At 47.3% G+C, this 27261-nt stretch overlaps 1 protein-coding gene across 1 annotated transcript in view; it reads left to right on the top strand.

The window, feature by feature from the left end:
• RPGRIP1L (RPGRIP1-like) overlaps positions 1 to 13857 on the top strand; it is a 136609-nt gene extending 122752 nt beyond the window's left edge. Inside the window, exons 25-26 of the mRNA XM_015422281.1 lie at positions 7832 to 7965; positions 13580 to 13857. Of these exons, the coding sequence (XP_015277767.1) occupies positions 7832 to 7965; positions 13580 to 13674 (229 nt within the window). The 3' untranslated portion in view covers positions 13675 to 13857. The remainder of the gene's footprint in view (positions 1 to 7831; positions 7966 to 13579) is intronic.
• The last annotated feature ends 13404 nt before the right edge of the window (positions 13858 to 27261 follow it).

Here is a 27261-nt window from a genome sequence, read left to right as displayed (position 1 = left end):
CATCTCATCCTTTGCCGTCCCCGTCTTCTTTGACCTTCAATCTTTCCCAGCATCAGGGTCTTCTCCAGTGAGTGCTCCCTTCTCATTTGGTGGCCAAAGTATTTGAGCTTCAGTTTCATTATCTGGCCTTCCAGGGAACAGTCAGGGTTGAGTTCTTTGAGGATTGACTGATTTGTTCTTCTTGCAGTCCAAGGGACTCTCAAGAGTCTTCTCCAGCACCATAGTTCAAAAGAATCTATCCTTCTGCGCTCCGCCTTCCTTATAGTCCAACTCTCGCAGCCATACATGACTACTGGGAATACCATTGCTTTGACCATGCGTATTTTTGTTGGCAGGGTGATGTCTCTACTTTTTATCATGCTGTTTAGGTTCGCCATCGCTTTCCTCCCAAGGAGCAGGCGTCTTTTAATTTCATGACTGCTGTCACAGTCAAACCATCTTCTACTAATCTGCTATTTCTCTCCCAGGTTGGGGGTACCAGTTGCGCGTGGTTATTTTATTTATTTATTTATTTTAGGTATTTTTATCCCGCCCTCCCCGCAAGCGGGCTCAGGGCGGCTAACAAGAGGGCAGAAGCCCATATATAAAATCCAATAAAACATTAAAATCATAACTATAACAATACATCAATAATAACAGTGATAAAGTGCTTTCAATAGACAAGACGGTCTTAGATGTTATGGTGGCATCTTCCAATCAGCCCCGTTGGGGTGCCACTGTCCAACAGGTCATTCCAGTCCCATGTTGTTCATGCCGCACCATGTATGGCTGTACGTCCCAGGGCGATCCCAGGTCCCGATGGTATTGCCACCGGTGGTGGTGGCAGCGGCAGCGGCGGCCCCTATATAAAAGCCTGGTGGAAGAGCTCCGTCTTGCAGGCCCTGCGGAACTGCATAAGGTCCTGCAGGGCCCTGATCTCTTCTGGGATCTCATTCCACCAGGTAGGGGCCGCCACTGAGAAGGATCTAGCCCTGGTCGCAGCAAGTTTTACCTCCCGAGGACCTGGAATCACCAAACAGTTTTGGGTCCCCGACCAAAGTGCTCTTGGGGGTACATGCGGGAAAAGGCGGTCCCTCGGGTAGGTCAGACCCTGGCCATATAGGGCTTTATGAAGCATTTTGAGAGGTAAAGAAACTTCGTGGAAACTGTAATCCATAAGAACATAAGAGAAGCCAATGTTGGATCAGGCCAATGGCCACTCTTTCACACAGTGGCCAAAAATACCAGGTGCCATCAGGAGGTCCATCAGTGGGACCGGGACACTAGAAGAGATCATTTCAGATCGTAGTTGTGTTGGTCCGCAATAGAACGATTGGATTCAAGTTCGGTAGCACCTTGGAGGCCAACAAGGTTTCTAGGGTGTGAGCTTTCGAGAGTCAAAGCTCCTTTTGTCTGATATCTCAAAAGATTATACCCCAGAAGTCTTGTTGGTCTCAGCTTCTACTGGACTCGACTCTAGCTGTAATCAGGCCTGTGGCCAGGATTTTGTGGCTTGTGGGGCAAATTTTTTTTTTCTGGTGGAGCTGAAGCTCAGTGCAGAAAGAAAAAGCCATTTAGCCAATAGGAAGCTGTTATCAGGATAGATCTCTAAGCTGCAAGCTGTCAACCACTTTAGATGACAGTTCTCAGCTGCTGCAAATTCTGCAAGCCTAAGCAACAGTTCTGATAACCAGCCGGCAGGTGGGGGTGACGGCCTCTACAGTCAAGAAAGCGAACATATCAGCAAAAAAAACCCCTCTCTTAAAGGAGACCGCGTTCTTGACACAGAGTTAAAAGGGATCCTAGAGGTCACCTACTCCAACCCCCTTGCTCAGTGCGGTGATTCGTCAACTATAGCACCCCGCTCTGCTTAAAGGAGTGCACACCTTTTTAAAAATGTTTTTAAATGATTGAAAAAAGCATTCACAGGAGAAATGCTTGTGGAGCTGTGCCTTTAAGAAAGGGGGTGGAACCCCCAAAAGCCCTACCTTAGCTACAGGCCTGGCTGTAATCCATGAAGCCTCTTTACCTCCCAGTGCTTCATAACCATACAAAAGAGGTACCCCCAACCCCTGGCTGAAAATAGCAAATTATGAACAGGAGAAATAAAATGGGCAGCATCATTTCCAGAACGCCATACAGTCTGCAGTCTGCTCCCCATGTGGATCGGATTGTGTGTGTAGTCTGTACACCAGCACGGCATCTCCCGTGGGGTGCCGACGTGGAGAGTCGCCACATGGTCACACCGATGCACAGGGGGAAGCCAGCAAACACATGTTGCGGCCTCCACACATGGCGCGTACCACGTGGAAGAGGTTTTTTGGTGGTTACAGCACCGTCTCCTGTGACATACAAGTCTGCTTTCTGGTGTCATCAAGAAAGTCTCCTCACTTTCGGCCCATCTGTCCTGGCCAATGTCAGAAGCGTGGACCATAAGGACAGGAAATGCTCGGTCTGGTCCTTGACCGCACAGACACAGTATGTGTTGAAGTGGGTCACGCCACTCCGTCGGCACATGTTTCCTATCACAAAGCCTTGCGTAATAATATTGGGACTTTTTTTTTTCCCTTTTTGGATGAAACAGGAACTAAACTTTAAACTTTAGGAAACCGAAGTACCGAGGATATAAATATCAAGCCAAATTGCCTACATATGGCCTAACCGTGGCGATATTGTGAATACGGTGATAAATGTAAAGACAGTAATAACACAAGTTTGGAAAAGACAGACAGACATGGCTTGCACACCAAAGTCTCGCATGTTCTCCCAAAGCCTCAGCTCCCACTTTTGCACCAATGAAGAGGTCATAACACTGCCTTACCGTACAGGGCTGTTGCTTAGGAAGAATTAGGCAATGTATGAGAAGAGCTTTGAACACTCAGCATACTCACCAATAGATGACCATCACCGATAGTTGACAACTAACAACGGTATGAGAGAGGGCCCTAGACTCCTGGGATTTTCACCAACAGCCCAAAGGACATCAACCACTGCAAGGACAAGTAAAAATGAAGCCAGCGAGCCGACTGTGAGCTAAGAATATTGAATAATGGCTACCATCACCAAACTGATGACAACGACTAGCACTTTATCACGCTTGAACTGTTTTAATCGCAATCCATGTTTTAGTGTAACTTATTTGTTTTATGTAGTTTATCTGTTTTTATGTAAGCCGCCCTGAGCCGGCTTCGGCTGGGAGGGCGGTGTAGACATTTGAGAAATAAATATATAAAATAAAACAAAATAATGAAGCGGTGTCTTAGATCAGTAACAGAAGGCAGTCAGATCAGTAACAGAAACTATCAATCTACACATTTTTTTTTAATCTCATTCTTCTTCTAAGTGTACGTGGTTCCCCTCTCTCCCATTTTCCCTCACAGCAACCCCCGTGAGGCGGATTAGGTTGAGAGAGAACAACTGGCACTCGGTTACTTGGTAAACTCCGTGACTGAAGGGATGTTTGGATCCAAGTGTCCGAGGTCCTAGTCAAGAACTGCGACCCACACGACCGCCAAAGCAGAAGAAGAAGAAGAAGAAGAAGAAGAAGAAGAAGAAGAAGAAGAAGAAGAAGAAGAAGATTGGATTTATACCCCGCCCTTCACTTGGAGTCTCAGAGCGGCTGACAAACTCCTTTCCCTTCCCCTCCCCACAACAGACACCCTGTGAGGTGGGGGGGGGCTGAGAGAACTCTGACACAAACTGCTCTTTTTCAAGGACAGCTGTGCCAGAGCTTGTGACTGACCCAAGGTCACATCAGCAGGTGCAAGTTGGAGGAGTGGGGAATCAAACCCGGTTCTCCCAGATTAGAGTCCGCACACTTAACCACTACAACCAAACAAATATGCCCTGTGAATTATCCAGTTCAACGTTTTTCGTTCACTCGCCGATTTAAAAATCGGTGCCCTTAAATCATCTGTGTGAGACTAGGGAGAATTGCTTTGAACCTCAGGCTTTGAGGGAGGGGGGGGGAAAGGGAATGAAATGCAGGTTCTCCTAGAGAAGGGCACAAAACAGGCTCTCAGCAAGCAAACGTGCCCGTGTTAAAATTAGTGAGGTAGATACATTTTCTCACTTAAACCCCCCCCCCAACATTTCCCCCCAGTTTTCTTAAACCAAAACAGGATTTCAGCTTTAGCCCAGTCCTGTATAGGAAAGCGCTTCCTCAAACCACTAGCGTTTTGATCTTTTGGACCAGCCTGGAAGTGGAATTGTTTTCTACAGGCACCATCTACCATATAAATAGAGGAATTCGTTCTCAATGACGGTGATGTTTTCATTGCATTTTTCGACATGAGCAATGTATCTGACAAGCTGCAAAGCCAATATTTTGCGGTCTGGCTAGACCATCCAGTGGTTGCATCAGTTGCAACGGCAGGGGAAGTAACAAGTCCCACGTGTGTTTTTTTTTTGCCATTCTGCGTTTTCAAGGGAACAAATGCAGGCGAACACAGTGGAATAGCGGGAAGTGGGTTATTTGTCTGTCTGTTAAAGGAGGATGTACTTTTAAATGTATCCCTCTCCCCCCAAAAAAGTTTCTTTCTATTTTGTGCCCTGACATAAGCAGGCGTTCCAAGGCATGGCTCATTCTCGTCCCCTGTTCTTAAGCAAATAGCTGTATTGGCAGAACTCGCAATGCCTCACCACGTTGTAACTAAACCGCTGTATACCGAATCGAGCACAAGGAATGTGTACAACTGAAAGACTCCCTCCTGTATTTCCTGTAGCAATCCAAGTAAAGGTAAAGGTTTCCCTTGCTCGAAAGCTCGTCAAATCCGACTCTAGGGTTGCAGTGCTCATCTCCGTTTCCAAGCCGAAGAGCCGGCGCTGTCCAAAGACATATCCATGGTCATGTGGCCGGCATGACTAAACGCCGAGGCGCACAGAATACTGTTACCTTCCCACCGAAGCGGTACCTATTTATCTACCTGCAGTTTCTTGCTTTCGAACTGCTAGGTTGGCAGGAGCTGGGGCCAGAGACGGGAGCTCACTCCGTCATGCGGCACTAGGGTCTCGAACTGCCAAACTACAGACCTTCCAGTCTGCAGCTCAGCGTCTTAACCCATAGCCAAGCCAGTCTGAGTTCCTCAGAACTTGGCAGCTAAGCAGGCCACAATCAGTAGTTTGACGGGAGACCGCCAGACAGGACTGAGGTTGCTACATGGAAGAAGGCAATGGCAAACCACCTTTCTTTGCCTCTTGTCTGGAACCCGCCTTGGATGGGGTCAGTATGAGTTGGTTGCAACTTGATGGCACCTTCTTTAGAAGGCTCATGGGAACCCATGGTATACAAGGCCACAGGAGACGATGTGCAGATGTTCAGAAGGGAGTACAGCGTAGACATGTAGAGCAGTGCATGGCCTGATGCATGGCCTTGATGTCTGTGTATCCAGGCAGATGTGCACAAGAACGTGTGAGAGTTCTTCCATAGGCATAACAGCTACAGTGCACAGCAATGTGTTTGCACTATCAATGATGGCCTGCCCCACCCACCATGCTGGGCCAGTCTTTGTTTTGTTTTGCTTCTGGGGGCCTGACAAAAAGGGCAGACCGGAAGAGAGATGGACAGAATCCTCAGGAGGAGGTGGCGGCTCCAAGCATGGACGGCCTCAAGAGGGAATTGGATAAACATATGGAGCAGAGGTCCATCAGTGGCTGTTAGCCACAAGGTATAGATAGGAACTCTCGGTCTGGGGCAACTGATGCTCTGTATGCTTGGTGCTTAGGGGGGTGGGGCAACAGTGGGAGGGCTTCGGGTGTCCTGGCCCCACCGGTGGACCTCCTGATGGCACCTGGTATTTTTGGCCACTGTGTGATGGAGTGTTGGACTGGGTAGGTCATTGGCCTGATCCAACATTGGCTTCTCTGATGTTCTTATGTTCTTCAATCAAATAAGAAAGCCTGGGGCCATGAGTGACTCCTGTTTCTACCTCTGTACCCGTTCCCACACTCTGAATCCACATCTTACCTTGAACCTCAGTGTCGTTTCTCATTGGTGGTAGTTGAGTCAGTATGTGTGGACCCTGGTGTGTGTGTGTGTGTGAGATCACAGCCAAGTTACAGCAACCCCATAGGGTCTTCAAGGTGAGAGACATGCAAGGGAGGTTTGCCATTTCTTGTGTCCGAAGAGCAACCCTGATCTCCTTGGCGGTTTACCATCCAAATACGCACCAGGGCCAACCCTTCTTAGCTTCCAAGATCTGATGAAATCGGGCTGGCCTGGGCCGTCCAGGTCAGGGTATGGACTCTGGTACTACCTCCTAACGAACGGCATGCGCTGTTTGTTTTCTTTCCAAGTCATAATGCGACAGAAAATTTTCTGGGGCGCCATCAGCATAATTTTATTTATTTATTTATTTATTTATTTTGGGATTTATATCCCGCCCTATCCAATATTCAGCTCGGGGCGGCTTACAAAGGTTAAAATATACATACAAACAACAGCATGATAAAACAATATATCAGACATAAAATTTGATGCTAATTGATTTACATAAAATCGAAGATGGCCAACATCCACACATTGGCGGCAGGTTGTTTACAGCAGAGGCACCAGGAAGAATGTTCCCCCAGCTCTATTGGGCGACATCTACCCCTACTATATGGGGTAGATGGTTGGAAATATCATTGATGGAACAGTGGCGGCGGCAGCTCCCCCTCGAAAGCCTGGCGGAAGAGCTCCGTCTTGCAGGCCCTGCGGAACTGCACTAAGTCCCGCAGGGCCCGAGTCTCTTCCGGGAGCTCATTCCACCAGGTGGGAGCCGCCACCGAGAACGCCCTAGTCCTTGTTTGGGTCAACTTCACTTTCCGGGGGCCTGGATCCTCCAGGCGATGGAGATTCCCCGATCTCAGTGCTCTTGGGGGAATGTACGGGGAGAGGCGGTCCCTTAGGTAGGCCGGAAGAAGCCATCCTGACCTCCATGGGTTCTTCCGTGTAATCACACGGATTCTTCCGTACGATTGGGCGTGCGGCCAAAAGCAGGGTCCTGATCCCCCCTGGGTGTCAGGCTCCCTGCAAACAGAGGAGGAGGAGGGGAGGATTGGATTTATACCCCGCCCTTCACTAGGAGTCTCAGAGCAGCTTACAAACTCCTTTCCCTTCCCCTCCCCACAACAGACACTCTGTGAAGTAGGTGGGCCTGAGAGAGCTCTGAGAGAAACTGCTCTTTCAAAAACACCTCTGACATGACTATGGCTTGCCCAAGGTCATCTGGCAGCTGCAAGTGGAGGAGTGGGGAATCAAACCCGGTTCTCCCAGATTGGAGTGTGTGCACTGGAGGTTTGGTGCTTGTATGTATGACTCCTCAAAACATTGTGTGAGTGTGTGAGCAGAGTGCTCTCACACACAAGCTTTTGAACATCAGCCCTACAAAGAAATGCTTGGACCTTGAGGTGGTATTCTGTCCACAGGTGTAACCCCCCCCCCCATGCAAGCAGGAGCCCTTGTTTGCATTCTCAGTCGCCAGTACTCAGTCAGCTTTGAGACAATAACCACTGCAAGCATTCCTTCCTTAATGTTTTTGAGACATCGCCCCTCGTGTTGGTGCTACCAGGACCACTTGCACAAAGCTGAAGCGGGAAAGGAACAACTTCTGAGCTTTTCTCGTATTCAAAACATGCCGCTAAAGATCCAAGCCGGGGATTTGGGATGGGGATTTGAGGCCGAGTCTCGAGTTATCTAAATTTCACATCTGCATCTGTGACTTATTTGTATGCTTGAGGAATCAACTAAATGTTCTGTACGTCTTTTTTGGAGTGGGAAATAGTCTCTTACCGGCTTGAGTTCACAGCTTCTCATCAGAAATGGACTGAGGCGTAAAAATTAATACACGGGTTTCTTTCTTCCTGCCCTCAGCATACGATTTACGGTGGTAAGTGACCCTCCAGAAGATGAACAGGATCTTGAGTGTGAAGATATCGGCTTAGCATATGTCAGCCTAAGTGAGATGTTTCGGAAAGGAAAGGACATAATTGAAGATGACATCGATGGTGAGCTTCAGGCTATTTTTTGTTCCAACGTTCAGTTCCAAAATTGTCGCCACATATGATTGCCCGAACTACCTAGAATTGTGGGGGTGCACATAGGCAGATCAGTCTGTTGGCTGGTATTTATATAAAACAGATTCCGAAAGAGGTATCTTTTGTACAATACCTTTTGCTTGAAATACAGTTTCAGGGCTCTTTTTGTAGAAAAAGCCCAGCAGGAACTCATTAGCATAATAGGCCACACCCAACAGCAGGAACGCATTAGCATATTGGGCCACACCCCTGACAGCACAGCTCATTAGCACATTAGGCCGCACCCCCGTGTTGCCAGAAGTGTGGTCATCCAGCCACACCCACCTTTTGCTTCTTATTCTGTTTACCTTGTTTGTTGTCAAAACCCAGAGCTTTTTTTGTAGCAGGAACTCCTTTGCATGTTAGGCCACACACCCCTAATGTAGCCAATCCTAATGAGTTTCTGCTGTTGGGTGTGGCCTATTATGCTAATGAGTTCCTGCTGGGTGTGGCCAACTTGGGAGCCAGCCGGAACTCCGTTCCTGTGCATTCCTGCCCAAAAGGTGCCCCGAGAAGGAGCTGCCTTTTCTCCCGCCCGGGAGACTGGGGAGGGGGGTAGCGCCTGCCCGCCTGCATTTCCCCGCCGCCTTTGGAAAATGAAAGCTTTTTTTTTGGGGGGGGGGGGGTAGGGTTACCTTACAAAAAGAAATTTATTAAATAACACTAAGTTGCGGAAGACAAATAGTCCTCAAATAACAACTCTCTATATCCAAAATATAACTACCAAAAGTAAACACCATCCATTTATACAATTAATGCAATATATTATATCCCATTCTAACCTTCTCATTATAACTGTTTTCTCCAACCTGCTCCTTCATATACTGTTGAGAATCACATGCTTGGTCTGCTCTTTGGTTTTAATTTTATCCCAGTACTCTATGAACAGAGATCATCTTTGAGCAAATAATTACTGCTCCTCAGGAAACGGGAAACCTCCTCAGGAAACAATCCATATACAAAAGAACCTCCTCAGGAAAGCTCCTCCATTAGCATGTTCAGAGCCTGGGGAACTCCTACAAGATAATGGCTCGGCCCTACCCCACCTTCCTGAGTAGATATAAATTACCTGCTTACCCTTTTTCTTCTCACATTGACACAGAGAGTACTCCTTCTTTCTGTGTTATACCTCTGTGGATGCCAGTCACAGCTGCTGACAGAACGTTAGGTTCTACAATGCCAGGACCACGGCCACACAGCCTGGAAAATCTACAGCGACTAATGAACTCCAGCCTTGAAAGCCTTCGATAAACTAATGACTGCTCTCTTATGCCTTCCCTTAAGTGCTTACATAATGCATACGGATTCCTTGCAAGCTTTCTTCTGAGTATATACCGAATATTCATTGCCTAAAGGATAACATCTTTGGTCAGGGACAGATGCTGCAGAAAACATACTGCTGCCTTAAAAGCAGCAGCTTCATGTCTCTTCCACACTTCTCCTTCCACCAATAATATCTATCACTACATTGCAGGTTTAAATTAATTTCCTGATTGATTGATTGATTTACTTTATTTATCGCCCACTTTTCTCTCTGAAACTCAAGGTATGTTACACAGTGTAAAACAGTGCAGTTAAGTAACATGAGACCTCCAATCAACTACACAATAAGAACAGGATCACAAAGATGGGAAGCAATACAAAAATTATCTGTTGTAGATTTTCCGGGTTGTCTGGCCATGGTCTTGGCATTGTAGAACATAATGTTTCACCAGTAGCTGTGACCAGGGCTCTTTTTGTAGAAAAAGCCCAGCAGGAACTCATTTGAATAATAGGTCACACCCAACAGCAGGAACTCATTAGCCTATTAGGCCACACCCCTGACAGCACAGCATATTAACATATTAGGCTACACCCCCATGTTACCAGAAGTTTGGTCATCCAGCCACACCCACCTTTTGCTTTTTATTCTGTATACCTTGGTTGTTGTCAAAACCCAGGGCTTTTTTTGTAGCAGGAACCCCTTTGCATGTTAGGCCACACACCCCTAATGTAGCCAATCCTAATGAGTTTCTGCTGTTGGGTGTGGCCTATTATGCTAATGAGTTCCTGCTGGGCGTGGCCAACTCGGGAGCCAGCCGGAACTCTGTTCCTGTGCGTTCCTGCCCAAAAATAGCCCTGGCTGTGACTGGCATCCTCAGAGGTATAACACAGAAAGACGGAGTACTCTCTGTGTCAAGGTGTGAAGAAAAATGGTAGGCAGGTAATTTATATCTACTCAGGAAGGTGGGGTAGGGCTGAGCCATTATCATGTAGGAGTTCCCCAGGCTGTGAAACATGCTAATGGAGGAGCTTTCCTGATTCTAATCTTACCTGTAGTGCTATTGTCAGACGTAGAGCCTTTTGTACAAAAATTTCAAAAATTATCAGACATATTAAAATTTAAAAATACAAAAATTATCAGACATACTTATTTATTTTTGTTGTTTATAGTCTGTCTTTCTCACCGAGACTCAAGGCGGGTTACACCGTGTAAGTCAATGCTAGGATGGGACCGCTGTTAAGCAGTGTAATAGGACCAGGAGGGCAGAAATCTGAAACAAAGTGTAAGCTAAACATGTTGTTTTATAGTCAACGTTCTTCACACAAATCTAGTTTCCCCCGATAGGTCATAAATAATGCAAAAAAAAAAAACCCACCGGAATTACAGAAATAGAAAGTAATGCCATAAGAGCAAATGAAGGCATACAGTAAAAAGTGGAATAGGCGACAAATGTTCCCTTTATAGAAGTGCCATCCATTTCAACCTTATTCCCTTTACAAAAATTATCTCCTGAACAATCCCGTCTTATACCGTTTGCGGAATGACAGAAGCGTGGGAGATTTCCTGCACCCCTTCCATGAAGTTGAGGGTCCTAACAGGGAATTCACTTGCGCAGGCCCCTATTTATATTACCCTTGAGCGGGGGGGGGGGCACTTTCAGTAGGCTTTGCTCCATTGAGCAAAACTGTGACAGTGGAGCAGGAGAGGTGGTCTGACAGGTGTGCAGGTCCAAGTGAAGAGCTGAGAATTGTTCAGCCTGGGAATGTTTTAAAGGGGGGGAAATGACGTAAAATTGAGCGAGCGGTGAATCGTATTTCTATGAGAGAATGTAAAATCACACAGCGTAACGCCCAGTCTCAATACAAAGTTATTTTGGATGATAGTAAGCACAGTTCTGTCCATACTCCCAAGAATCACTGCTTCTCAGTTCCCAGGCTTGGCTTAACCTTCCGTCAGATGTATCTCTCTGCTGTATAAGAAAATAACATTCAGATGTACTGGAGGCAGTCCAGTTGCCTGTGATTTATTTCACATTCTTGCTGATACCTAGGATGACAGTTCGGTAGTCAACCGGAAGAGTCATGAGAGGAACTGATTCCCCCATTACCGTGGGAGAAGAGATCAAGTGCTTTCCAACGGTGACCTGTCTTGAACAAAAATTCTTAGCCAACGCTTTCTCCTCCCTCAGCCATGTTCTCCCCAATCTGCAGTCAGAAGGGGTTGGATGTCCCCGGACTATACATTGGTTAAAAAAATATGTGGGGGAATTCTAGCTAAGATTCTCCGTTTGAGATAGGAACACATGGTTTGAAAGCTTCAGCTCGCTTCTCCCGTAATAGAACTACACTGAAAATGACTTCTCTATCCAACCACTGATGTTGCTTGTACTCTTGAAAGAGGTTAGGCTTCTTGCACATGGATTATTCATTCCAGGACACAGAGGTAATGGTTTGGAGACTCATTCTGCCCCAAACCCCATTGACCTGGAAGGGTTTGTCCATTTTTCATCATGGCACACAGCTCATCAGAAACAGGGGGAGCGAAATCCGCAAGCAGCGGTCCCAAAATTGTACATGGGCTCTGCGCGACGATGCCTCATTTTGGCTTGTATAAATATACCCGTGCTCTGTCTATATTTGGAGACCAGGACAGCCAACTACCAGGCTCATCTATATATCTAATAGCGAAGTTGCCCCCGGAGTGCGGATCGCTAAATCAGCGCTCCGGGGGCAGCTGGGGGGCCGGGGGAGGTTTGTGCACACGGGAGCCAGTCCCCACGTGTGCACAAAAATAAAAAAAGTTGAAAAAAATCTCGGGGGGATGTTTAAATCCCCCCGAAAGTGCAAGAGCGTCTCCTGCGCGTGCGACCTACCGGGCTTGCGTGCGGGGGAAGGGAGCGAACGGCCGGTGAGGCCCAGCAGCGGCGGGGGAGAAAGACCGGTGAGGAGGGGGAAGAGACGTGGAGCCAGCGTTCCCGTGAAGGGAAGAGAAGCGGCCTGCGGCAATGTCCAAGGCGGAGAAGGCGGTGCTCCAGAGACGGGGCAGGCGAGGCGGCAACGGGAGCGGCTTGGACAGCCCCCCGCCGGCCTCGGAGCGGCCCCCTTGGGTGGCTTCCACCTTGGCCGCCATCCTCATCTTCACCATCGTGGGGGGGGAGAAGAGAGAGAAGGGGGGGAGAGAGAGAAGGGGGGGAGAGACAGAGCCTGTGGGGGGAAGAGAGAGAACGGAGTTCAAGATGAACTCAGTACGCAACATTTTGTTGCGGGTCTCCACTTGTGTACACTAAACCTGAAAGACAGGAACAGTCCCTCTGTTTCCAGTGATGAGGCTATGAGGAGGAGGGCAGGAAGCAGCTAGGCAGTCTCCACCATGTCTAAATCCACCTCGACTGAGAGCCCTGACCCTTCAGCTCCCAACTATCATCACCGCGTCATTAGAGAATGGGAGAAGTAGGTCGGTGCTCTTCCACTGTGGTTGGATCCCATTGAGAGCCCTCCCCCAGCTTCCAGTGGCCATAATGCCCCCGCTGGTGGACCTCCTGATGGTGCCTGGGGTTTGGCCACTGTGGAGCACAGAGCCATTGGCCTGATCCAACATGGCTTCTCTTCTGCTCTTACAATGGGTCCATCAGAAGAACAGCGGGAAGCAGCCAAGGACTCCTCTACTGTGTTTGAAACCAGCTTGATCAAGACCCCTCCCCCCAAAGGGTCATTTTATACTCAACGTTGTCATTTGTGTTAGATTCTTGTTCGTGCGAGCCAGTTTGGGAGCTGATTTTATTTATTTATTTGTTTGTTTGTTTGTTAAACTTATACCCCGCCCTCCCCGCAAGCGGGCTCAGGGCGGCTTCCATAAAAACATAAATACATTAAAATACACAATATTAGATCGAGCAATAAAACATTATAAATACAAAGTGCTGGAGGCTGATTCAAGTAATCTAGATGGTACATTACAGAAGTAAATTTCGACTGTCCAGATGTTCCACGCTGTCCCAAGCAGCCTCCTGTTCTCTCCCTTTTACTGGTTGCTCGCAGGCCGCTTAAGAGCCCTGGACGGGCCAGTTCCGGCCCCCGGGCCTTACATTTGAGACCTCTGCTCTGTGGGATTGTCATAAATCGGCCGCCGCTTGACAGCCCTTTCCCCCGCCATTTTGTACAAAAGCCTTTTTGTTGCACATATGGAAGATGAAATTATTCAACAGGGCGAGAAGGGGGCAGAGGACTGAGGATCTGTACATTCGCTATTGATGTTACCTTCCAACCCATTTCCCCCCCACAGTGTTTGATTTGGAAGATGATGGGACCGTGATCGGAAAGCTCAAAATAACAGTGGAAGCCCTCCAAGCTCTGCGCTCCATCTATGAGGAACTCTGAAATTGGTGGAAGGCTGAAATACAAGTGCCTCATCTTATAGGACGCTGCTTCACCCAGCATAACCCGCACTAGAGAGCTCGTGGGAAGATGCTGCGATATATTTAATGTATAATTTATATGTAAAGGGTGCATAATTTTCAGTTGTAAAGTTTGTATACTTTTTCGGTCTGTTTTGGTTTACGAGTGAGTGTGATGTGTGTGTGTCTGTGTGTGTGTGTGTGTGTGTGTGTGTATATATATATTTTCTCTCCTAAGGGCACAGCCCCCCCCCCCCCCACAGTGGACACCAGCTTGTAAATAATTAATACCTACATGATTGAATGGTGTGCTTTTATTTGCATTTTCAACATTTTCTCTGCCTTACATAAAACAGTAATAAAAATGCAAGTCAAATTTTTAATTTTTAATTTAAAAAAAAACAAACCTTAAGCCTTAGAAAACTGATTAAAAAATACTTTTATGTTATCCCTAATCACCCCGCTAAATGGAATGCCCGCGATTAGCCTCATTAAGAATTTTTATACTGTGAAGCTTTTATTAGAAGCAATATATGAAAATTACTTGGATTAATGTGTTAATCTGCCTCTTTAAAATGCTAATATCCATTTTATGCACATTAAATCTCAGTATGCGTTTTCTTTGATGCATGCCGTTTCTATCAATTAAATATAAAGAACCAGCCTGGTCCCAAGACTTATTAAATTACTGCAAGCTTTCATGAGAGAGAAAAAACACACACTCAACTTTTTGCCTTTTTGCTAACGTTATAATCAGTTGTTTGTGATGATCAAGTTTTGGGGGCAGGGTGTTGCCTAAAATCCTAGAGGCTTTGTTTTGTGTTGTGTTCTTCGCGTGAGCAGGAAGGGGGAAAGTTCCTATTGTAACGAAGTGGTGCCGTAGAAGATGAACCTATAAAAGAATCAGTCCATCAGACTGTCTTACCCTTTGGGCTGGTGATGTGTTTCCACCTTCTCCCAATCTTAAATCACATTCTAAACTTCCATCAAACTTGTTTATGTATTATGTTGTCGAAGACTTTCATGGCTGGAGTTCACTAGTTGCTGTAGATTTTCCAGGTTGTGCGGCTGTGGTCTTAGCATTGTAGAATCTGACATTTCGCCAGTAACTGTGACTGGCATCTTCAGAGGTATAAAGAAGAAAAAAAGGGGGAAAGACTGAACCTAAACCTAGAATGCAGAACCTAAAAAGGTTAGTCAAGAATAGAAGAGGGCCAACTCTAAAAATCTAATTATGAAACATACAAAAATATACATGTATTTATTCAACACAAATTAAAATAACAAACAAGGGCCCATTCCTACCTCACATACAAATATAAAAACATACAAGGGCTAATAAGATAGACCTAACGCGTTTCGGCCTTTACAGGCCTTCCTCAGAGGTCTAATACAGACAGAACCAATGTTCCCTCTAAGCTGTGGAATCTTGTGAGCAAAAATTCTACTTTGTGAGCTACTGGCATTAAAGTTGTGAGCGAGCGATTTGGCTACTGTATAAATTAGTTTGCTCTGGAGCAATCCGTCCTGAGCTAAGACAAAAGTGTGTGAGCTGGAAGCTAAAAAACTGTGAGCTAGCTCACACTAACTCAGCTTAGAGGGAACATTGGTTCTGTCTGTATTAGACCTCTGAGGAAGGCCTGTAAAGGCCGAAACGCGTTAGGTCTATCTTATTAGCCCTTGTATGTTTTTATATTTGTATGTGAGGTAGGAATGGGCCCTTGTTTGTTATTTTAATTTGTGTTGAATAAATACATGTATATTTTTGTATGTTTCATAATTAGATTTTTAGAGCTGGCCCTCTTCTATTCTTGACTAACCTTTTTAGGTTCTGAATCCTCAGAGGTATAACACCGAAAGATGGAGTACACTTTGTTTTTTTATTGTTTATTTATTTAGAAAAGCCTTATTAGCTGCCCTTCTCTCTTGCGGAACTCATGTTGGCTTACGACATAAACAAAACATTATTATTATTTTTTTAAAAAAACCCACACACAATAAAAACAACAATTATAAAACCCCAGAAAAGCCAGCCATCTAAGCTTGTACAATGAATACTTGCACCCTGATGATCAGTAGATGAAAACAGACCACCAGGGCTTTTTTTGGTAGAAAAAGCCCAGCAGGAACTCATTAGCATAATAGGCCACACCTAACAGCAGGAACTCATTAGCATATTAGGACACACCCCTGACAGCACAGTTCATTAGCATATTAGGCCGCACCCCCATGTTACCAGAAGTGTGGTCATCCAGCCACACCCACCTTTTGCTTCTTATTCTGTTTACCTTGTTTGTTGTCAAAACCCAGGGTCTTTTTTTGGAGCAGGAACTCCTTTGCATGTTAGGCCACACACCCCTACTGTAGCCAATCCTAATGAGTTTCTGCTCTTGGGTGTGGCCTATTATGCTAATGAGTTCCTGCTGGGCGTGGCCAACTCGGGAGCCAGCCGGAACTCCGTTCCTGTGTGTTCCTGCCCAAAAATAGCCCTGCAGACCACCAGCTCGATTTTACATCTTTCAACTCATGGCGATGAAGGTTTTAATTGATATATTTGTTTTAATGGAGATGTGAATCAGCACTGCCCCCCCCCGCAAAAAAATGCTGTGAGATAGTAAGCATATATTTAGTTGCATTTTATTTATTTTGATGCACACTTATTTCCTCTCTGTTTCTTTCAAATGGATCTGGTAGGTAAGCGGGGATTTTCCCCTCTGTTTGCAAAACAGGCTATATTTCTTTTGTAAGCATATGTAAAGTATTCAGAAAGATAAGTAATTTATTAAAATCTACCTAATTTGCCGTGATATATTAAATCTCTGCTTCAGTGATCACAGCCCATTTCATTTAGAGAATTAGGCATTCCCTCTTTGTGTGATTAAAGCTCTGGAAAATGAGTTCTTTGCTCCTATTTGTGAACATTCAGAGCCTGCTAATGGCAAGAAGATGGAATAGATTATGAGACAATTCATTACAGTTCAACAGCAAAAAAAAACACACGTATACCCAGACAAAATGCAAAAAAAGAAGAAAAAAATCCACCCACCCTCAAGTATGAATATCTGCATATAGTTTGAACCATCTGTGCTCTTAATGGCTTCAGATACGTCTCTCCGCCTTCAGCAGGCTTTGAAATGGGAGCCATACAATATTAATTTGTTGATGTACATTGTGAGGCCAGTAGAATATATTTTGACCACAGCAATCTCTGACTCCTGCCATTGCATTCCTGGTCCCACCACTTCCCCGAGCCTTACAGACCACCATCTCCAAAGAGCAAACTCTGCAACTTCCCGCAACAATTTCTTCCTGTGGAACTTTCTAGAAACCGCAGACTGCGACATTCCAAAGGCCTTCCATTCCTAGTAAACAGGCACATGTTTGTGTTCTCACTTGCGCTGCTTTCTCAGAGCTCATCGTTTTTGGCCCAGCTTTCCAATGTTCCTTGGCTCCTCGCAACCGTATTGTCATTAAGGTCTTGTTATTATACATTACAGTAATTTAAAACAGCTAGATTCGACACCAAGATTAACAAAGCGGCTTTTCAGAAATGAAGTTTGCGGTATTTCACCAGGAGGTTTGTATTATTCATCTAATAGTTTGCAACCCGAAACAAAATATCATCCTGTATAAAGAAATGAACACTGAACCTTGTTTTGTAACTATTTATTGGGCTCTGTAGAATAACTGTGAGGAACAGGAGGATCGTTTTCTCTTTGTTCTTAAACAATCCTTTTCGGCCATATTACATGGTAAAATTAGCCTGTGTTGTTCGACTCACGTAAACATCTGCAATCGGCATTTTAATCTTCAGCATCTGACAGCGAAAATGTAGAGGTCGCTGTCATAAATTCATCAAAAGCAAGATTATTGTAGCACACGCTAGTTGACTTTGCGTTGCCTCGTATTAACCGTTTTCAGGATTCTTGGGGATTTAAACGAGCCGTTGTAAAAGCTCAGATGTTTTTCAAGGGCTCCCCCTCCCGCCATATTAATTCACTCTGTGGTTCTTACTGAAACTGATGGGATGTCTAACTGAAGATTTTCCCACTGTATACGTTCTCTCAGCCACACAAAACTAACTCGGTCGTTCAGGGGCTGGTCTTAGCCAATGGGCAACAGGGGCAGCTGCCCCACCCACAGCCCTGCCCGCCAAAGGAAAGGGGGAAAGAAGAAGAGCAGAGTACTGACGAAGCACCAGCGAATCTGGGGGCCAGCCCTGTAGCTAGGGAATTTGGGGGGAGGGAGCCTCGGGGTGGGGGGGAGCTAATTAAATCAAAGCATGATGCAGGCGGCAAGTTGGGGCACTTTGGGGTCAGCCCGGGAAAGGGGTCCCAGAAGAAACACTAGGGGGCCAGGCCCCGTGGTCCCCGCATTAGCTACGGGCCAGCTGGGGACCCATCTTGAATGCCCCCAGAATCACTAAAACAGCTCTGCTTGGAGGATAACTGTAGTGAACTAGCTCATAGGAGACCAGATGGTCCTTTCCATACCCTGGCTCTTGCCCGCTTTGAATGGGGCAAGAGCCCCCCCCTTACTTAGTCCAAGCAAGGGGAGGCCAGTGATGAGGCAGTGGTGATTCTGGGAGGGGACCCATCCTGAACTCTCACCCAAGGCCCCAGAATCACTAAGACCGCTCTGCTTGGGAGGTAACCTCAGTGAACTAGCTCATAGGGGACCAGATGGTCCTTTCCATACCCTGGCTCTTGCCCCATTCAGGTCTTTAACAGCCAACACCGAGTTGTAACTGGAAGCAAATTGGCAAACCTGGAATCTTGTAGATAGACCTCCAATCACCTTCTGGTCATCTTCATAGTTCTTCTCCCGTCAAGCCATTGCATCATAGTTGCAGAGACATCTTCCCACTTGTCTTGGAACTGTAGAAGGAAATGTATGTTCAGAGGAGCACTGCTGGCATGGTAGGGGGTTGCAGGCGCTACTTCTGAATCCAGACCTGTGTGTTCAGCCAGGAGATCCACAACGCTCAGTAACCTATTGGGTGCTTATAGAAATCCATCCAGCAAGGGGGATCCCATTTGCAGAAGTCCAGTTTACTGCATTGGGGTGGGGAGGGGGATTATTTTGTTGCCTTAATTCATAGTGCTTGCTGTTTGCGGTAACGGTTCTCGGCCACTGCCGTGTAAATTAAGAGAACAAAAGAAAAGAAAAACCCACAGCTATTATGGTTCCCAAATGTGGTTTCTTCAAATTATTTTTCTTTGAATTTTTGGCCGCACTGTATTTTCCAATTTGCCATGGTTTCTTGCCACGTCTCTTATATCAGCTTAATAAAGGGCTTTTGGAGAAAGTCCTTCCAGAGGATAAAATTCTACTGTTATTGTGAAGCTTGCCGATGCTCGATTTTTACATACTCAGACATGAAGGGGGTAACTGGTGGAGTTTGGCAAACTCTCGTATATTCTTTTAATTAGGGCTAAGTTATACATAAATCCCCCATTGGATCCCATTAATCCATTCTGGTAGTGGTGGGGATTTCTTCTGGGCAGGGGTCATTTCGTAGAAAAAGAGGTGCAGGAGCTCATTAGCATAACTCATTAGCATAGCTTATTTGCATATGCCACACCCCCTGACATTGCCGGAAGTGTGTCAGAAGGCAACACCCACCGCTCAGGCTCCACTGGACTGTTTTGGATTGCTAGCTATGAGGTTCCTGCTGGGTGTGGCCAACTCAGGAGCCAGCCGGAACTCCGTTCCTGTGCGCTCCTGCCCAAAAATACCTCTGGTTTGAATGATAGTCCAGATCTAAGAACGAGTATACAGCTTGTGTCAGGAATGACCTGCAATATGATGGTCACTGACTTATAGTAAAATCAAACGTTTCCCCCATAAGCTAAAGCCAATGGTTACTTTCCACGCGCATGGGCAAGCAAAGCGGCTGCGCACCCAAACTGTTAAGATTCCCAGGCCGGGCAAAGCTGCAGCTGGAAGGAATAGCAAGGTCAGAGCAGAGATAAGCAGTGAACAGCCGGACAGGATGAGCTGGCATGGAGAAGAAGATGCCGCCTCCACATTCCAACAACATGACAGGGCTACCTGACAGTGGAGAGGATGACAGATCTTCTGGGAGTGATGGGGACAGGGAATGGTATGGCCCAATCTCATCAGATCTCGGAAGATGAGGAGGCTCGGTACTTGGAAGGGAGACCACCAAGGAAGGCTCTGCAGAGGAAGGCGATAGCAAACCACCTCTGCTTCTCATTTAGCTTTAAGGCCTCTCACTGGGGTAGGTATTTGGATGGGAGACCACCAAGGAAGACTCTGCAGAATAAAGCAATGGCAAACCAGCTCTGCTTCTCACTGGCTTCGAAGGCCCCTCACTAGAGGTTGGTACTTGGATGGAAAACCACCAAGGAAGGCTCTGCAGAGGAAGGCGATGGCAAACCAGCTCTGCTTCTCACTGGCTTTGAGAGCTCCTTACTGGGGGACCTCAGAAGTAGATTGTGACTCGATGGCACATGGGTACATAATGGGAGTGGGGGTGGAGAGTGCCATCGATTCACAGCCAACTTATGGCAACCCCGTAGGGTTTTCAAGGCCAGAGGGCATTCAGAGGTGGTTCGCCATTGCCTGCCTCTACGTAGCAACTAGGGTTATCAAGTACCTACCGTGAATCGGTGGGGGACACATAGTTCTTGGCGGGAACGTTCCCACGGGGGAAAACACACACGCTGCACTACACCGTCGCCCAGACGTGACGTGGGCACGTAGCCAGGCGACGCTCTAGCAATGGGGCTGAAAACTCGATGGTACCATCGAGTTTTCAGCCCCATTGCCAGAGCGTCGCCCGGCTACGTGCCCAGCGTGCCGACGTCACGTCTGGGCGACAGCATAGTGCAACGCAGTGTGTGTTACAGGCAGGAATGTTCCGGCAGGAAAGCATGTGTCCCCCGCCGATTTGCAGCAGGTACTTGGTAACCTTAGTAGCAACCCTGGACTTCCTTGGAGGTTTCCCATCCAAGTATTAACCACAGCTGACTCTGCTTAGCTTCCAAAATCTGATGAGATCAGGTTAGCCTGGGCCACCCAGGTCCAAATGGAGCTAAGGTGGCTCAAGTGGTTAAGACGCTGAACTGCAGGCTGTGGAAGGTCGGTAGTTCAGCAGTTCGAGACCCGGGTGCCGCATGACGGAGTGAGCTCCCGTCTCTAGTTCCAGCTCCTGCCAACCTAGCAGTTCGAAAGCAAGAAATTGCAAGTAGATAAATAGGGACCACTTCGGTGGGAAGGTAACAGCATTCCGTGCACCTTGGCGTTTAGTCATGCCGGCCACATGACCACGGAAACGTCTTCGGACAGCGCTGGCTTCTTCGGCTTTGAAACGGAGATGAGCACCGCAACCCTAGAGTCGGATTCGACTGGCTTTCGAGCAAGGGAACCTTTACCTTTACCCAGGTCCAAGCAAAATGGGAGTGATGTCCATGTGTAAACATGGATTTCCACGGATAAAGATTAGGAAGTTTTGACTGGGCGTCGAGGCAAGATGGCATCTTTACCAAACTCCGTTCGCAGCAGAACTACGGAGATCGCTAACTGCTGTGGTTAGAAACCTTCGGTTGAAACACAGATGCCAACTCACCACAAGTACAAGGCTTACTTGGGATTTCTGTTTCCACATATTTGCTTAAATTGTGCTAACTTTTCGTGGGCATCCTCCCCCCCCCTTTCCCCAATGACTCACGGTGTCATTGCTGCCTTCTGGATAATTCCAGTGCAGATGTTGCTGGTTAGATGTGGGCTAAATCAAATTCAGCTTTGCCCTGTTTCGCGGTAACCTTGTATGGCAAGAGAGCACCAATACACCCTGGAAGACACTCGTGTCTGAAGGAAGGACTGAAAGCCACTGATAGACACACATCTCGTCGCAAAATGACAATATCCTTCGCCGCACGACCTCAGAGGATTCAAACCCAAAACATCCCTTACACATGTTTGAATAACAATCTGCCCGGCATTTCGATGGGTTTGTTAAAAGTCTGGCTTTCCTCCACACCCTTAATATACTCAGTCAAACTGGCACCAGGAGAGAATGTAGAATTCTTTCCTTATGTATCAAGACAGAGAGAAGCGAAAAATCTATGGGGGGAAATTGGTTCGGAGGCAGTCTTATTGAAGAAAGTGTGGTGCCAGAACCAACAAAGGATTCAGAACGCTCTGAGCAGATCAATAGATGGGCAAAAAAGCACCCTTCTAACATTTCACACATACATAGACCTTTACTGGCATAACACAGCAGCAAAGAGAACAATGAAACAAATAGAAAATAAATAGCACGAAATAATGGATTATAACAATTTACACCATGCTGCACCAACAAGGAATCGTTTTTATAAACTTCTCGGAAATAATAGACTCAGTTGAGAATATAGCAACTCTAAAAAATACAAGGGGTTTTGTACGCCCCTACCCTAAGCTTCCAAACATCGGCTAAGAATTCGGCAACAGACAAAGTAATTGCCAGGGACTTATCAGACAATAAAATTTGAAGATCATTGTCAGTCAGGTTCCTTGTGGTAGGTAAAGGTAAAGGTTCCCTTGCTCGAAAGCCAGTCGGGTCCAACTCTAGGGTTGCGGTGCTTATCTCCGTTTCAAAGCTGAAGAGCCAGCGCTGTCCGAAGACGTTTCCGTGGTCATGTGGCCAGCATGACTAAACACCAAGGCGCACGGAACGCTGTTACCTTCCCACCGAAGTGGTACCTATTTATCTACTTGCAATTTCTTGCTTTCGAACTGCTAGGTTGGCAGGAGCTGGAACTAGAGACGGGAGCTCACTCCGTCATGCGGCACCCGGGTCTCGAACTGCTGAACTACTGACCTTCCACAGCCTGCAGTTCAGCGTCTTAACCACTTGAGCCACCGCAGCTCCATTTGTAGTAGGTAAGTGGGGACTAATCAGATAGCTACGCATAGTAGAATATTGGGGACAGCGTAGAAGGATATGAGCACCCTTCTATACAATTGCAAGTCATTGGCTACCATGATGTGGAAAAACACAATACGTGATGATTCCACGCAGGTCAGTTTTCTTAAGGAGATTCAAGAAGGAAAAGAAGAATATCGCCAAATATCTCACAATGATGCAGTCATAGATGGCCAGTTTGCAACATGAGCTTACGTTTGCTGACTTGGAGGCAAATCTCGTTTAGCTCTATGGGACCTGCTCCCAAATATGCACTCAACAGGATCACAGCCCAAGACCCTATCGCAATAAAAGTTTCGGGGATGGGCAAAGAAGTAAAACTATTGTATGCGGTTGCTGGAAGTCAGTTAAAACTTTTACAAATGTTGCATTGCGGCGAGGATCTTTTTTGAGCATTTGAGCGTACCAGAAGCAGCTGCTGTTGGAAGTTGTTTTCAAATGGGTTTTGGCCACGATTGTGTTCCTAAATCAGCTGGTATTTGTTCTCTCCAATACCCACAGTGTGTCTCTCTAATTAAACCAAAGTTTTATGAGATGCATTTATTAGCTTACACTAAGCACAGATTAAAGCAAAGTCATGCAGTCTTGATATTTGGTAATCAAGATTGCATGCATTTAATCCTAACAAGGCACTGTAAATATATGCGGATCTTTCTCTGACAGAGCAAAGTGTCTGTTCCATTCCAGGGCACAGAGCCTTCAAAAGAATGGCGGAAAGTACCGGCAAGTCGCAGCTGGCTTATGGCAACCCTGTAGGGTTTTCGAGGGAAGAGATGAACGGAGGTGGTTTGCCACTGCCTGTATTTGCATCACAACCCTGGACGTCCTTGGTGGTCTCCCATCCAAATACCAACAAGGACCAACCATGCTTAGCTTCTAAGATGATGATGATGAGGAGGAGGAGGAGGATGAGGATGATGATGATGATGATGATGATGATGATGATGATACATTCCATTTATTAATCGCTTTCCCCAGTGGGCTCAAAGTGATGTACAGTTACTCAATATAGACAAGGGACTAACAATGTTTGTAGGGGATAGGGAAGACAACATATGTTCATTTTAATTGCACGCGCCGTCACTGCCCGGTGTAGACGTCTTCTGGCTGGCTCTGTCATTTTCCCGCATGACTGCTTGCTGGCCAGGCTTCAGGACCCATATGTCGATCGCCACACTGCCACCGCCTGGCCGGAACATCCATTACAGGAGTTCTTTTCTTCGTAGCCGAGAAGCTGTTTCGCCTTCCAAGCCTTGACCAGGACGTCCGACCGTCAGCCTAACACCTTCCCACAGGGGAGTTGGTGTGCCCACCCTCTCTAAGGGGTGGTTCCCATTTTATCTACTCGCCGAGGCTTTCGAATCGCTGGGTGGACGATGAGCTGGGGACAACAGGCTGGCTGCTCACACCAGCGCGGGGCTCGAACTGACACAGTTCGGATGTTAAGACAGTGGGATATACCCACTGTGCCACCGCTCCCCTCTGATGAGCTCTGATGAGATGGGGATAGCCTGGGCCATCCAGGTCAGGGTATCTTTCAAACAGGAGTCCTGTCTGGGCATTACAGTTGTGCATACTGGGAGCTTAACAGCTGCACATAGATCTTCCTTATAAGGCATAGTCACCACGTTGGGTGAACAGGGGCAAAAGTGTGTGAATGGTCCTTGATCCATTCCAGTCCGGCTTTCGCCCAGGTCACGGGACGGAGACGGCGCTCGTTGCCCTGACTGACGACCTTCGGAGGCATCTGGATTGAGGCGGTGTGGCGGCACTGTTGTTGTTTGGCCGCGTTTGACATGGCCGACCACCAGTTGCTGACCCACCGCCTCGCCGACGTGGGGATACAGGGGCTCGCTCTTCAGTGGCTTGCCTCTTTTCTCCAAGGTCGGGGACAGAGGGTGGCGATAGGGGAACAGCAGTCCCGGAGGCGAAGACAGAGGTCCTGTGCCTGAGTCGGAGCGGACCGGGGTTGGGGCTCCCTCTCCTGACCTTCAATGGGGCGCCGTTGGTGCCAGCGTCGGAGGTTAGGAGTTTGGGAGTGTTCCTGGATCCCTCCTTAACTATGGAGGCCCAGGTGGCAGCCACTGCCAGATCGGCATTTTATCATCTTAGGCTGATTCGGCAGTTGGTTCCCTTCCTCGGTCGCGATGACCTGGCTACAGTGATCCATGTGATGGTCACCTCGAGGTTAGACTACTGTAACACTCTCTACATGGGGCTGCCTTTGGTGCAGATCTGGAAGCTGCAGCTAGTGCAGAATGCGGCGGCCAGGCTGATGATGGGTCTCCCCAAGTGGGAGCACATCCAGCCTGGGCTGAAAGCGCTGCACTGGCTGCCAATAGCATACCGGATCTGTTTCAAAGTGCTGGTTCTTACCTTTAAAGCCCTACATGGCCAGGGTCCGACTTACGTGAGGGACCGCCTTTCCCCACATATACCCCCAAGAGCACTTCGGTCCGGGGCACAACATTGCCTAGTGGTCCCAGGCCCCCCGGGAGGCAAGGCTCGCCGTGACTAGGGCCAGGTCCTTTTCGGTGGTGGCCCCTACCTGGTGGAATGAGCTCCTGGAGAAGATCAGGGCCTTGTGGGACCTTATGCAGTTCCGCAGGGCCTGTAAGACAGAGCTCTTCCGCCAGGCTTTCACATAGGGGCCGCCACTACCACCGCCACCAATGATGTGGACAACATCGGGGTTAGGATGGCCCAGGAAGATCTACCACAATTTTTGCATGACTGATACCACCGGACTTACTTGCTTGGGATCGGCTATAAGACAACATCATCTCCGGAGAACTGTCTGTTTACCATCATGGCATACATCCGGGGACCATCTTGTTTTAATTGAGTATTATTGTTGTTGTGATTAATTGTTATTGATGTTTTTAATCGCTTTTACCATGTTTTATATGGGCTTTGCCCCTTGTAAGCCGCCCTGAACTCGCTTTGCGGGGAGGGCAGGGTAAAAATCCCAAATAAATAAATAAATAAATTTATCATACATGCACAGCCTCAGCACATACGGAGAATGCAGTGGTCCATTTGTGCATATGGAGCTTTTATGTGCAAGTTACGATGGCATGTTGCTCGTGCTCATATGATACAGTGGACTTGCATGTATTGGGAAGATCTACAGCCAGCTAATGGTGTAGTGGTTAAAAGCGGCGGGCCACTTCTCCACATGCGGCCAGCTGAGTGAGCTTGGGTCAGCCACAGTTCTCTCAGAGCTGTTGCCTCAAGAACAGTTCTCTCAGAGCTCTCTCAGCCCCACCTACCTCACAAGGTGTCTGTTGCGGGGAAAGGAAGGGAAAGGAGATTGTAAGCAGCTCTGAGACTCCGAGTGAAGGGCGGGGTATAAATCCAGTCTCCTCCTCCTCCTCTTCTTCTTCTTCGGTGTAGTGGTTAAGTGCGCGGACTCTAATCTGGGAGAACCGGGTTTGATTCCCCACTCCTCCCCATGCAGCTGCTGGTGTGACCTTGGGTCAGTTACAAGCTCTTTCAGAGCTGTTCTCTCAAGAGCAGTCCTCAAAAGAGCTCTCTCAGCCCCACCTACCTCAAAGGGTGTCTATTGTGGGGAGAGGAAGGGAAAGGAGATTGTAAGCAGCTCTGAGACTCCGAGTGAAGGGCGGGGTATAAATCCAGTCTCCTCCTCCTCCTCTTCTTCTTCTTCGGTGTAGTGGTTAAGTGCGCGGACTCTAATCTGGGAGAACCGGGTTTGATTCCCCACTCCTCCCCATGCAGCTGCTGGTGTGACCTTGGGTCAGTTACAAGCTCTTTCAGAGCTGTTCTCTCAAGAGCAGTCCTCAAAAGAGCTCTCTCAGCCCCACCTACCTCAAAGGGTGTCTATTGTGGGGAGAGGAAGGGAAAGGAGATTGTAAGCAGCTCTGAGACTCCGAGTGAAGGGCGGGGTATAAATCCAGTCTCCTCCTCCTCCTCTTCTTCTTCCTGGTACATATGATCGTAATGCCTGAAAAGGTGTACAGATACCCAGGAATCCATGCTTGCGTGCCGTCTGAATCACAAGAGGGCAGCCTGGAATTTGTTGTCTGATTTTTCTACCCTGCCTTTCTCTTCAGTGGGAATCCAAAGCATCTCACAGCATTCTCCTCTCCTCCATCTGATTCTCACAACAACCCTGTGAGGGAGCTTAGGCTGAGAGTGTATGATTGGTCCAAGGTCACCCAGCAGCCTTCCATGGCAGAGTGATGATTCGAATCTGGGTGTCCCAGAAATGGCAAAGGGACAGACTTGATAAACCTGCCTGGGCCGGTTTATCAGCTCCAGCACTCCATCATCCCTCCCATTCAAACATGTGGGTAAATACAAAAGACAGGGCCTTCCTGGTGACTGCCCCCTACTTTAGAATGTTTTTCCCTGCCTCCTGCACCTGGCACCTCACTAGATTTTTTTTCCCAGTGACAATCAAAGGCTGTTTCCATGTGCTTTTACTTAATTGGTCGGTCGCTGTTCCTGTTTATCGGTACTTCCTGCTTTGGATTTTTCAAATGCCACTGTGGCCTGGTTGTTTGGTTGATTTTATAAGGCTGCGGGTTGGTTTTGTGAGATTTTGATATTGATTTTGTATTGTTTCAGCTGTTATACATATATGCATGATTTTACACATATACTCACAAGGGA

Source organism: Gekko japonicus, unplaced genomic scaffold, assembly GCF_001447785.1.
Source record: "Gekko japonicus isolate JY-2015 unplaced genomic scaffold, Gekko_japonicus_V1.1 scaffold1051, whole genome shotgun sequence".
NCBI lineage: Eukaryota > Metazoa > Chordata > Lepidosauria > Squamata > Gekkonidae > Gekko > Gekko japonicus.
Note: the sequence above shows the minus strand (reverse complement) of the source record. Positions and strands in the feature narration are given on the sequence as shown.